The sequence below is a fragment of the Antechinus flavipes genome, chromosome 3, assembly GCF_016432865.1.
Source record: "Antechinus flavipes isolate AdamAnt ecotype Samford, QLD, Australia chromosome 3, AdamAnt_v2, whole genome shotgun sequence".
Taxonomy (NCBI): Eukaryota; Metazoa; Chordata; class Mammalia; order Dasyuromorphia; family Dasyuridae; genus Antechinus; species Antechinus flavipes.
Genome location: NC_067400.1, coordinates 73734556 through 73747889, shown reverse-complemented (window position 1 = coordinate 73747889; position 13334 = coordinate 73734556). Strand labels below are relative to the sequence as shown.

The 13334-nt window shown below is 31.9% G+C and overlaps 1 protein-coding gene across 1 annotated transcript in view; it reads left to right on the top strand.

The window, feature by feature from the left end:
• The window catches only part of CPS1 (carbamoyl-phosphate synthase 1), a 146772-nt gene that overhangs the window by 21277 nt on the left and 112161 nt on the right, over positions 1-13334 (top strand). Inside the window, exons 3-6 of the mRNA XM_051983624.1 lie at positions 3395-3539; positions 4754-4843; positions 6577-6633; positions 9424-9516. Of these exons, the coding sequence (XP_051839584.1) occupies positions 3395-3539; positions 4754-4843; positions 6577-6633; positions 9424-9516 (385 nt within the window). The remainder of the gene's footprint in view (positions 1-3394; positions 3540-4753; positions 4844-6576; positions 6634-9423; positions 9517-13334) is intronic.

Here is a 13334-nt window from a genome sequence, read left to right as displayed (position 1 = left end):
GCATAAAATGACATTTATAGGATTATAAAGGAAAACAATTGCATTGAAATAGTTATCAAAATAGAAAAAGAAAAATAGTTCAAATACTCCAGATTAAGGATTTCTAGGCTAGATGAACGAAATTCTATGATTATACAATTCATCACTATTTAAAAAAATATTTCTACAAGTACTATTTCAAAAGGGTTTTTTTGGAAGAAAAGGGAAGGTCACCTTTTCAGTGAAAATACGTGATAAGTTCTTTAGGGACCTAATTGAGCCCAGAAAGGCAAAAAGATACTGAGTTAACTGATGTCCAAAGTATTGGCTGAGATTCTATTATTTTATTAATGTACACTTTCCCCCAAACTCTAACTTGCCTATGTGAAATAAAGAGCACTAGATGGATTTTTAAATAGTTCCACTGGTGAGAATGTTAAATTACAGTGTATGAAATCTGTTTGCAAAGTTTTGCTTCACAAGGCAATTATTTAAGCTTTTCGACAGCACTAATTACTAGCTGTGTTAATATACCTGCCAACAAACAACTGTTTAATATAGATCAGAATGATGGAGGGCACTAGAGTTTTCTTCCCTGTGATAGATTATAGGTAATAAATCTTGTCACATCACAAAAGTCAAACAGGACCTGATGGATTAATTTCCCTTCAACACAGCAGTTCCCTAGCACAAGCTATATTTATTCATTTACGGATGAGAGTTAAGAATTTGTTCAGAAGCAATGGCTAGTTCTTTTAAGGAGAGCTGGAGGAGAAAGAGCTGGGAAGTTAGATTTATTTGTTAAATATACATCTTCTTTTGATGTTGAAGTCTAGACTTAATCTTTATAGATTTGGATAGGTTCTTAGAATCATTGACTTAGAACTAGAAAGGATTTTAGAGATTAGCCATTCCATTTCTCTCTTTTTGTAGATGAGATTACTAAAACCAATAAAAGTTAAGTGACTTGCTCAAAATTATATAACTATTTAATGGTAGAACTAAGATTAGAAACCAGCTTAAGTCTTTATCTTTTGGCAATAAATGTATCAATAAATATATCTTATTTGGCAATAAATGTATCAATATATAATGTATCAATAAATAATCATATCAATAAATATACAAATCTATATAAATATATCTTAAGCAAGAAATGTTAGATGAGAGGTCCGTGATGCTTGTGCAACTCAACGGATTTTTGATTTTTAGTCTTTAGGAGGAGGAGGGCTCATAAGAGCACAATAGATTTAGCTTCTCACCACCACCATCGTAGCACTGTATATAAAACAAAAATTGAGTCTGATACTAAGAAGATCCAGTGAATATAGAATTAGGTGCTCTTACTTAACACCATCTTCTCATCGTATTAACCTTGGACAATAACCTGCCATCTTTCTAATGTATAGAGCACTAGCCCAAAAGTTATAACATTTTGTTTTACCTTTATGATTCTGGACAAACCTGGGCAAAATCTGTAAAATGAGATGATTGGAATAAGTGACCTTGAAAGGATATTCTGGCTTTTCAATTCTATAATTCTGGTTCTTGAATATGAGAATTATTAGAACATAGAGGATAACTTAAAAGCCTATGTCAAATGAGGGAAGGCCATCAACCTAAAGTAAGTAATTTTATGAAAAAACTACAAAAACTAGAAATCTGGGACAAATCAGAGTTGAAAAGCTAAATATTATATTGAATGAAATACTTTTAGTAGGGATTCCTTCCAACAGAGTTTGAGGAATTTGTGAATGAATTTTCTTTTTTGGTTTCTGAATTATTGCCTCTGTTATTTTAAGAACAAAATTCACTTTACATAAGTTAAAGAATCAGTGAGATTCAGTATAAAGTATATTGAATAAAGAAACAAAGATCTAAGATTCAAATCGAAGCTCTGATGCTTAAACCATTAGGAAACTGGGTAAATCATTTTACATTGTGAATATCAGTCTCTTCTCCTCTAGATGCTGGACCATTAGGTTTTTTGATTCATCTTTTTATAGAAAGATTAGACTTGAGATTTTATTGGTACAGGAAACTCCTTTTATGAATTCAGGCTGGCACCTTCTTTGGAACTTATAGTGTTAGAGAGTAATTTGCATAATTGAGAGAGCTTGTTACTTTCTCAAAATTATATAACCAGCATGGCTATGTAGTTAGATCTTGAAGCAAGGTCTTCTTACTTCCGAGGCTAGTTCTTTATCAACTACTACATTGCCTATTGTGCAACCCCGGAATATGAACACTTATCAGACCTGAGTCTGTGATAGCATATGATTTTCTAGAGATGCATGTCTAAAAACATATGGCCAGTATATAAAATTGCAAATGGATCATTAAATTAGTTATGGTTCCTTTGGTCACTTGCCTTTAGATGAAAAAATGAAAACTTATGGGAAAAGTTACATGAATGAAATAGATCATGTATGTAGGAAATAAAAAATCAAATATTGATATTGCATATATACTTATGCACATATGCATATAAATGTGTATAATTTTTTTCATAATTTTATATGTACATATATATTTTTGGAGTTCCAAGAAAATTTAAAATCGATATTATAGAATTTACTTCTATTAATTACATATATGCATTATTTTGATAGCCTATTTCATAACCAAGAAAAAGGTATATACATTAATACTATTTTTATAACTTACATATTGGTTTTTAAAGCCAAAAAATAACTTTCTCACTTTGTGACAAAAATATTTTGCTAAGAATATCAAATTACAACAAAAGCATCAATTTGGACCTGTTTATATAGAGTAGACTGTCTAAAATGTAAATCCTTTAACATTTTCTAAGCAAGACAGATAAAGTGAAAACTTTTTTAAAACAGAGGAAATAAACTAAAAGCTTAAAAAGAAGTTTTATATTTACAAAGCAATATTCATAAAGTAATGTTTCCAAAATGCTTTCACCTACATTATATTATTAATCTTAATCTATCTCTATAATAATCCTGTCAGACAAGCAAGACAAGATTCTGTATCCCATTTTTCAATCAGGAAAGTGAAACTCAGAGGGGTTAAGTAGTAAATGAAAAAGCAAGGACTAGAACTTGTCTCTTTTCTCTTTAACTCATTACCTTTTCTGTTATGGCATGCTGTTTTCATGTTTAGTTCAAGAAGTATTTTAGGCATACTCATATATCAATAAAAAAAAGGAGGCTACAAAAATGTTCTGGGAAGGTTTTCATATTGATGGGCCAGTTTTTCCTCAATTTGTAATTCTGTGATTACATTTCTATGGTAGTCTAAAATTTAAACTTTAAATTTTTTTTCATTTTTTCATTTAAAGTTTAAAGTTTAAAATTTACATTATCATGCATTTCATTGTAAATTTAGTGATTCAAGTAGTTAATAAGCTTCTTTTTGTTGATTACCTCTTTATGTATCTATCCAGGTACCCTGAAGCTATTACAGATCCTGCCTACAAAGGACAGATTCTTACAATGGCCAATCCAATAGTAGGAAATGGTGGTGCTCCAGATACTGCTGCACTGGATGAAATGGGACTAAGCAAATATTTAGAGTCAGATGGCATTAAGGTAATAGTCATAAATTTGATAGAAAGATTCTCAGGCAAAATGAAGCATGAGTTGAGTAATTTTCTTAACTCAGCTAATCTGAGTAACTTGAGATTTCAAATTTGTTTTTCTACAGATAGAAAACAAATTATTTTCCTACATTAGAATAATTTGGACCTCAATTATTCAGAATAATTGTCTATCTTACTTAAACTTACTCTGTTTTTCATTTTGGGTATGTAGAACTAATTTAGATTGTGATCTTCAAAAAATGATCCTTGCCAGATTTTTAGTAGTGTAGCCTACAGTTTATATGTTCTGCTAGACTCAATCCTATTCAATCCAATAAATTCAGTGAACATTTGTTATATATCTGTTGTGTATAGAAAATTGTGCAAGGTGCCAGAGGAGAACATCTTGCAGGATCAAGCAAAAGCCAGTAGTCAGAGTATAGGGGATGGATGGACAGGCATTCAGATAATAGCAAAGCCAGAGGTTTCAGTAGATTTGAATTCAAGAGTCCAATCAATACCAGAAATCTAGTTAGGAGATTCGAATTTAGGGACATAAATATAATACCAGAAATCTAATTAGGAGATTAGAATTTAGGGACAGAAATATAATACCAGAAATCTATTTAGGAGATTAGAATTTAGGGACAGAAATATAATACCAGAAATCTAGTTAGGACATTAAAATTTAGGGACAGAAATATAATACCAGAAACCTAGTAAGGAAATTAGAATTTAGGGACAGAAATATAATTACTAGAAGGCGAGGAATATAGCACACTAGGATAGAAAGCCAGTCCCTGGAATTACTGCAGAAAAAACCAAAGCTATATGAACTTAATAATACTTTAATTTGCTTTACTTTTAAAGTTTTCTTTGTGCACTAATTCTTTATAAACAGCAGTGCCATTGGAAGACACAATTGTATCATATTGTCTTGAGGAGCTTATTTTCTTATATATTCTTATTGTTGGAAAACTATGTAGAATTAAAGAATTTTAAAAATTAAAGCAAAATAATTATTATGATAGTTATTTCAACCGAATGCTATCAAGTATATGTCTTCTCTCTAGTTTAAAACAATTTCCTGTTATTCTTATTTAATTTGTGTTTGGATTCATAGCAGTTGAATTTATAAAGTCATTCCTATGGTAACTGACTTATATGATGGAAACTCACAACTGCATCAATTGATTCAAACGACCTTATTTTTTCTCTTTGCAGGTGGCAGGTCTGCTAGTGCTGAATTATAGTGAAGAATACAACCATTGGTTGGCTACTAAGAGTCTAAGCCAGTGGCTACAAGAAGAAAAGGTGAGAAATTTGATATGGAACCCTTCATTGGTTTAAGACCAATATTCATAGTGTAAGACAGAGAAAATATATCCTGGTTCAGAATAGCCAGGTCCTTGAGGAAAATTACTCATTTCCAATTATCACCATCTACCTACTGGAATTGTCCTTGAAGACTTCTCATATAGATGGCATTCTGCTGGGAGTTTCCCTCACATAGTCTTTAAGGACCTAGACTCATTTCCATGAAATGAAACATCAGGGAAGGACTTTAATACAAGGTTCGATGTGTATATTCACATATGCACATGCACATATGATATACACACATGTATATACATGTAGGGTTAATATTTTCCCAATTTTATTTTTATGACATACATACTATATATGGAAACCTGTATATATGTTTATATAAACACGCATGCATATCTTTATATGTGTATAAATGTAGACTATATATGGAATTATTAGATATGTATATGTGTATATATATATATATGTATCTATCTATTTCTTTCTTTCTCTATCTTTATATGCACATACCTAATTCCATTAGCACAGTGACCAACCAGCTACTTCATGCTTTTAGCAAATTTCCTTCTCTATATGCCATACAGAGCATGCATTTTATAAATACATTTGTACCTCAGTTCTGACAGTTTTTATTCCTGTTGAGAACAATTTTAAACTGATATATCATAAGACAATTGGTAAATAAAGCAGTACTCACTCCCCTTCACATTGTTATCATAATAAGTGAATGCAAATCTCTCTGAATATAATACTAGGGATTATCAGACAGTTGCACAATTGTTAAAGTGTACTTGGAATTAGAAAGACTTACTTGGGTCTCCACTTACTAGCTATGTGAACCTGGGCAAGTCCCTTTTCTTCTCAGTCTTGATTTTTTTTTTAATCATAAAAAGGGGGTAACAATAGTACGTAAATCACAGAGTGATTTGCGTATTAAATGAGATAACTTTTCTAAAGCACTTTACAAACCTTAGGCAACACATAAATGTTAACTGCTCTTTTACTATTATCCATTACTGAGACACAAAAAGAAATTTAATAAAGTGAATTATAGAATGAATGATAAAGTATTTATTAAAAATTGACTGATGTGTATTAAGTACCTTGGATATAAGTACAAGTGAACAAAACAAGTGCTACATTCTAATGGGGCAAAATAGCACATAGAGAGGAAGGGGGTGGTGTAATACATGGGTCATGATTTGTAAATAGTTGGGAAATGACAGAGTCTAATTCCGGGCAAGATGAAATGAAAGCATCCTGGGGCAAAGTGCAAGGTTTCAGTGGGAGGAGATTAGGATGAGGAGAAGAATGAGGTTCATGACTGAAAAACATATGATATGGTTTTGAAATGTCCCATTTAACAGAAATTCCCAGGACTTGTGGTTCAAACTATAAACTTGTGTATTACTTATAGAAACTTAAACACAAAACTCTTGAGTCCCCTCAATATGTGAATTAGGAAGGACAGTAATAAAACCAAAAATAATTGCATTTCAATGTGAGATCTGGGTTAAAAGAACGCAGTAGAATGGACCAACCTCCTCTGCCTTTCCATAGTAGCAACCCTTGGTCAGAATAAAAGACTGGAAAAAAATTGAATTGGACCAGAAGATAGATGCAGTTAAGTTGGCATAAGAATATGATTCATTCTGTGTTATAGTTCTTCATGATAGTCATGATACTTCATTTTTACTGTAATTTTCTGCTTCTTCCAGGTCCCTGCACTTTATGGAGTGGATACAAGAATGCTGACTAAAATAATTCGGGATAAGGTATAACCCTCATTCCTTCCCCCATGCACCATCCTTCCCAAATCTGTAGGTCTTCCCTTCCCTTACATACTTTTTCTTCTAATGTCTGAAAAAACCAGATACCTATTTTATTATGTAAAGTCATGAATCTGGTCAATTTTAGCTTTTTTAAGCCTCAGATTTTTATTCTATTATTGATTTCAGCTTAGTTCATAAGGTTGAACACTTAGAGAGTATGCTCATTACTGAATGTGCTTAAGGTTAATTCATTCAACAAGTTTGTATTGAGTGTCCAGCCTATGCATACTGCTACAGGGGATATCAGGCCAGTTGAAAGCATGATCCTTGATCCCAAAGAGTGCATGCATAATCCTGTTAGGTGATAGGGCATATATAAAACCAATGGAGAATATCAGCCAAGGCAAGATAATGCAGCAAAAACAGAATACAGAAATTCTGCCTGAATGCAAAGGAAAGAAATGGATGGCATGGGGATGATGACAGTTGAGGAAATTTCCTTAGAAAAAGTCAATCTGATGTTAATTTGATGAAATATTTAAAAATTTTCTTTTGTAAAATAAGTAGTGATCAAGTAGTTCCACATAAAATGAGTCTATTGATAATAATCCTGGCAACCAATTTGCCCTTGGATTTTTATAATTCCAGAATTCCTCTTTAAGAAAAGCATGTCTTGAAAACTAAGTGACCTGTAAGACAGTTTAGATTCCTTGGACTCAACCTTTTATTGTCTAACCTCATATCCCTTTTTTCAGGATACTCATTTTCCATAATTTGTTTCCTACTTGTGAAATTAGATGAATTCTTAAAAAAAATTTCTTTGTTTTTTTCCCCCATTCAAAAACAAAATAGGAGTTATTTATTACTATGCTCTTTACCTTTATACCATATTTATAGTGATAGATATATTCACTAAATGAATTTACAGTCTTTAAATTAAACTATAATCTTGCAAGGAAGAAAAATAGCTGATATAAATGACACATCTTGAAAAAAATAAACATACAACTGAACTGGTCAAAAAAGCTTTTTTTTTTTTTTTTTTTCAGAGAGAACATACTGGATGTTGGTAGATATAGCACAAAGATCTGGGTTCTAGTTTTATCTATGACACTTAGTAGCTACATAATATTAGAAAAGTCTCAATTTCTAATTTTTCTTATCTCTAAAATAAGGAGGTTGAGTCAGATGATTTTTGAGGTTCGCTTTCCTTTAACATTCTCTTTTTTTGTGACTCTGATATCACTGTCAATGGAAATAAGTTCCAGCCAGGGAAATGAATACACATGCTCATTGCAACTCATTCTTTAAACTCTTCATTTCAATTCCCTTTTTCTTTGGTTTCAATGAAAATTAATATTCAGGAAGAAACTCAAATGTTTGTGATATAAAGGTGCTTCCAATCTAAGTTTAATGACATGGATAGCAGTGGAAGCTTGTGAAGAAGTCTGGAGAGGTAGAAGTTTTCATTGGCAAAAATCTGTTCAACTATTGTATTTTGTAGGTTAAATAGATTTAGTACTTTTGGGAAAACAATATACAAGACTGCTTCTTGAGATAAACTCCTAACTCATTGGAAACAAGTATGTTTTTAGTACTTAACCAATAATTTAGCACATGAAAAATGGTAGCAATACAAATTTTATTGAAACATGAGTGATCTATATAAAAATGCAAAATGTAGTCCTTTCTTCTATCTATTTTAGATTGAAATTCACTGTGCTTTTAGGAACAAAGAATGAGACTTGCTTTTCAAAATTAGGAATGCATAAATAAACATTTACTCAATAAATTGGATTGAAGGTAAATAAACATAGGACAAGAAGTTAGATAGTAATCCACTGTAAAGGTGAAATGTGGTTTGTGATCAGTTTTGCCATAGTTAGGAGCTAGAGCAATGAGGCAACTCTCCCTAGGGTTGGAGTAAGCCAGTATTTTTGAATACTTATTTGAAAACCACTAGCATGCTGACTTTTCTATCTCCAGCCACTTAATCCCAAGTGACTTTTTCTCTAAATGACTATCTCCAAGAGGGAATAAAGGTTTGTTTCTATTTCTTCCCAGGCAATAATATTTTAAGGAGAAAGGGGAAATCATGTTATGTACTTAACTTTCCTCCCTAAATAAAATCTTGGCAACTAAAATTAGCATGTAATTTTTATGAAAAGGTTTCATAAACAGACCCAAATTGACTTTTAACAACAGCATATAAACAAACCCAAAAGGAGAATAAGAAAGGAAGAAATAATTTTTTGTTGGATAAATAGGAAAAGGATGCGAAGAACTTCAAGGTCAAATATACATTTTATTGAAACAGGGTAATGTCAGATTGCTATTCCATGTATTGAGTGTAGTGAACATTTCTGATGTCTGACCTTGAGACTTTATATAGTATTTAATCTTTGTTCTCCACTGAACTCACTCTGACATTATAATGATAACACTATTTTGTACATCCTCCTCCAATTTTATCACTCTCTTTTCATCTCAATTGGTAGGTTTGGTGCTCCTGAACTAAAAAAGAGCCATTTTCCCTGGGCATCAAAGGCATGGGGTTGTGTTCTCCATTTTTACCAATTTGGTAACTTAAATTTAGGCTCCAAATCAACCAACTATATTTTCCATAGTTTTTTTATTTTTAATTCTGTGAAGGTGAATAAACTTCCATAGACAAATTGAACATTTATAAAGATGTCTAAATTTTGGAGCAGCTGTTCAAATCCCTATGAGTTTAGCCTGTCAGCACCTTCTTTGCTGCTCACATTTAGCTGTCTTAATTCTTTAATTTGACAGGGCACCATGCTTGGAAAGATTGAATTTGAAGGTCAACCTGTGGAGTTTGTGGATCCAAATAAGCAGAATTTGATTGCTGAAGTTTCAACCAAGGTAAGAGACCTTCCCTTTGATATTTTGAAAATTTAGCTTCTTCCTTTTAGTCTCTTACCTTGTTTGGTATAGTGCCTTATTCATTTATCAGGCCATCTCAATTTTCTGGAACAAAGCAGAGAATCAGAAAATTAGCAAAATGAACTTTCAGAAGCCAATATAAATCACAAAATTCATAGACAATAATCATGGGAGAGTTTCTTACAATTTTACTTTAAAGGCTATTCACCCTTACCTTAAATATAATGTTAATAATCTTGGTTATCTACTCCCAGAATCTACAAAAATTTAGAAACAAATTAAAAGTCTGTTAGAATTGGGTACTTTAACATCAGCAAGAAATGATAACTGACAACTTGTCTGTGAAGAAGACAAAAAAAAGAAATAATGAAAAGTGAGAAAAATACAGGATTCATCTTTACTGATGAACATTTTTACAGTATGGTGAAAAATAAGATAACTTAATCTTATGTTATTGTGCAATATTATACCTTTTCCTCCCTGACATACTGAATTTTTAAAAGATAGGCCTTCATTAAATCTCTTGTAATGTTGACAAGACAGATGTTTTATCTGTTTTTTCAATGATTGAAAAGCTGGACTGCAAAGAAATTAGGTGAGTATCCTGAGTCAGTGATAGAAGGTAGGATTAAATCTTAAATTACAAAAAACTGTTTTCAAAAGCGTAACACAAGTACCATGAAGGCAAGGATTGTTTCATTTTTTACCTTTGTATTCCAAGCATTTTAGCACTAAATCTGGTACATTGTGGCTATTTTATAAATGTTTTTGAGGTTAAAAATTTTTCTTTGATTAATTGAATAAAGACAAAAGGGTATTCATTGAAAGGATGGACTTTTGTTCCAAAAATGATATTGAAATGTTAGTTTCTATTTTCTCCTCTTTCTATGTCCCTCTATTTTTTCTTCTTGATTCTTACCTTATGCCAGTTCTGAAAATGAAAGAATCAAAGCTGCTTAAGATGAGCAGAGTCCCAACTTGAAAGATCTCATGGCAGAGACTCAGGTAGAAAAATTTAGCATTCCCAAGATCTCTTCTCCAATACTAAGTCCAGCAGTACTTGATAAAAAATAGCCCCAGCCCTTGCCCTTATAACAAACTTGGGATCTAATAGAAATTTCCATTTCCATTTTTTAATTAAAGAAGATGAACTTCTGAACTTATCTATGCTTATCTGACCTTCTCAATCTGGCTGTAGCCTACCCTTTTGCTGATAGCAAAACGACCAAGAACATTCTGATATGCTGCTAAAGAGAGATAGAATAAGATACAAGCTGTGTTATCAAAGGCTAAAGTAGACTGAATATAAGACATGATTTGAGAAAGTAAGCTGATTGTGTACCAATTCCAAACTGTTAAGGATATGATTCATACAAGCATAAAGGGATGCTGTTTGTTCACTTTTAGAAATATGTTACAAATAAAGGTTTCTAAAAACTGTGGCTCAGAAAAATATTCAAATTACTCCTCTTTAACTGAAATAGCCATTCTTGATCCCGAATGTTTGAAAGTGCTTTGTGTTAGATTAGGTGAAGCCCAAAACTTCAAAGTCAAAAAGCATGGAAGACATTTTGTAATTAGGGCTTAACTTTGTAATGCCATAAAACATCCCTAAGAGGAAGGATAAATTTCTGTTTTTCCTGGAAATGTGTGTAGGGATCAAAGCAGACCTTTTTATACCATAGAATTTGCAACATTGAACCTCAGAGAGAGTTCTTACACTCTTTGTGTGCCATGGACCTTTTTGGCAGGTTGGTATAGGCTGGGGGACCTGTTTCTCAATAGTATTTTTAAATGCACAAAATATATAGAATATATTGATAATAAATTGAAGAGAATATATTGAAATAGAGTTATTAAAATATTTTAACAACAAGTTTAGAGCCTCTAGATTAAGAAATTTTGTTAAAAGACGTGCATAGGGAAAAGAGAAGTTAATTGATTTGCATTCAGTCTTGCAATTGGAAGTTGAAGTTCTTAGTTGCAACCACCAGGGGATCTATAGTCACAGACCAGGATTTTAATTTGAGTATCCAGAAGAAATAATTGTAAAGGTAGCACTCCCCTCACCTCAGAAAAACACAACTACCCTAGTTGTAAAGCTATTAAGGGTGAGTTTGTGGTCTCTTTATGTTTGTAGCTTCATTTTATTAGTGTTAAAAGCAGTTTTATAAATAAACCAGACAACACATTCTGTGATCCTCAGTGGTGATAATTATCAGCTGGGATAATCAATCTACTGATAAACAGTTATTTCACATAAATAAGTTTCCTTCCTATTATAAAGTAAGAATGTATTTATTTGGAGGTTTGAGGTTCTAACTAACCATCAGTTGGTTTGGTGTTTATTGAATTCCAGGCAATAAACTTAATACTGTTGTATAATTTAGCTATTAGAAAAGTAATTTTCCCTCCTTTTTAGATAAAGAGATGTAGAAGATAGCTGTGATTTAGTGGATGGCTTTAGAATTAGAAGGATGTTTGCTTAAACCTATATCTGAATTGGGTATATGACCCTGGTCTGGTTATTTAATTTTTTTCCCATGCTATAGGTAAATCTTTCAACAGAGTATGTTAACCTAGAATTTCTAATATTGCTTAAAACATTTTGATAGTTCTATTTCAATATAATAGATTTTCTTTCTAGTACTATATGTTTTGTGCATTTAAAAGCACTATTCTGAGATGGGGCCTATAGGCTTTACTAACTGTCAAAGGCATCTAACACATACAATAAGGATTAAAAATTCCCTCTCAAAGTTTCTAAATTGCAGAAGAGTTGCTGGTTTGCATCTTGGAGAGCATTTTATCTATATTCCCCACATAAATGAAATCTATGTTTATACATATCTATATAGAGAATATATACACATTCTACAGCATGTACAATTATATATATCTTAAGTATATGTTTTTGATAATATAGTATATATATGCATATATATGTATATATGTGTCATGGAATTCACTGTGTGATTTGTGAAGAAAAATATCCACCAAATATTCCATCAGTCTTCCTTATAAAAATCTTTAAGTATTGAAGATACTGAGTTATTAACTAAGTGACACCTATTTTGATGGAGCACCTGGGCAATTAAGTGTTACCATAATACATAGAGTGTTGGAGTCGGGAAGATATCTTCCTGGGTTCAAATGTGGCTTCAGATATTTATTTATTAGCTATGATATTGGGAAATTCACTTAACTCTGTTTTTCCCAGTTTTCTCATCTATAAAATAAACCGGAGAACAAAATAGAAAACCACGCCAGTATTTTTGCCAAGAAAACTCTTAGTGAGTCACCAAGAGAAGGTCAAAATGACCATACAACAACAATAACAACAGGATTAAAGAAGGATTAGTTGTTCCCCCCTCTTTCCTCCCTCCCCCAGCTATCGTTTAGCTTTCTATTTCCTAGATATGAATGAAGTGTAGTGTCTTTTTGGCTTACTTTTCGGGGAGGTTAGCTGGAGGACTCTGGCCAATGAAATAAAGATTGTAGGTTCAAAAGGAATTTGGGATTCTGACCCAATGGTGATGAAGGAATTTATCCAAATTCCTTTATGTCCATGAATTCATTAATTAACCTATAATTTTTACATATGAAATTTAGAAGGGAATGAGTAATACTTAAGGGATTTAAGAAAAAAAGATCACTTGGAGTGAAATCTCCATGGCCTTAAGAAGCAGACCAAATTTAGATGCCTAGAATTACTGATGTATGTTTAATCATTTAGTCTCTTTTAGAGAATAACAGTCCTGTAAAATTTTAAATGACTATTTCTACTCCATCCTTCA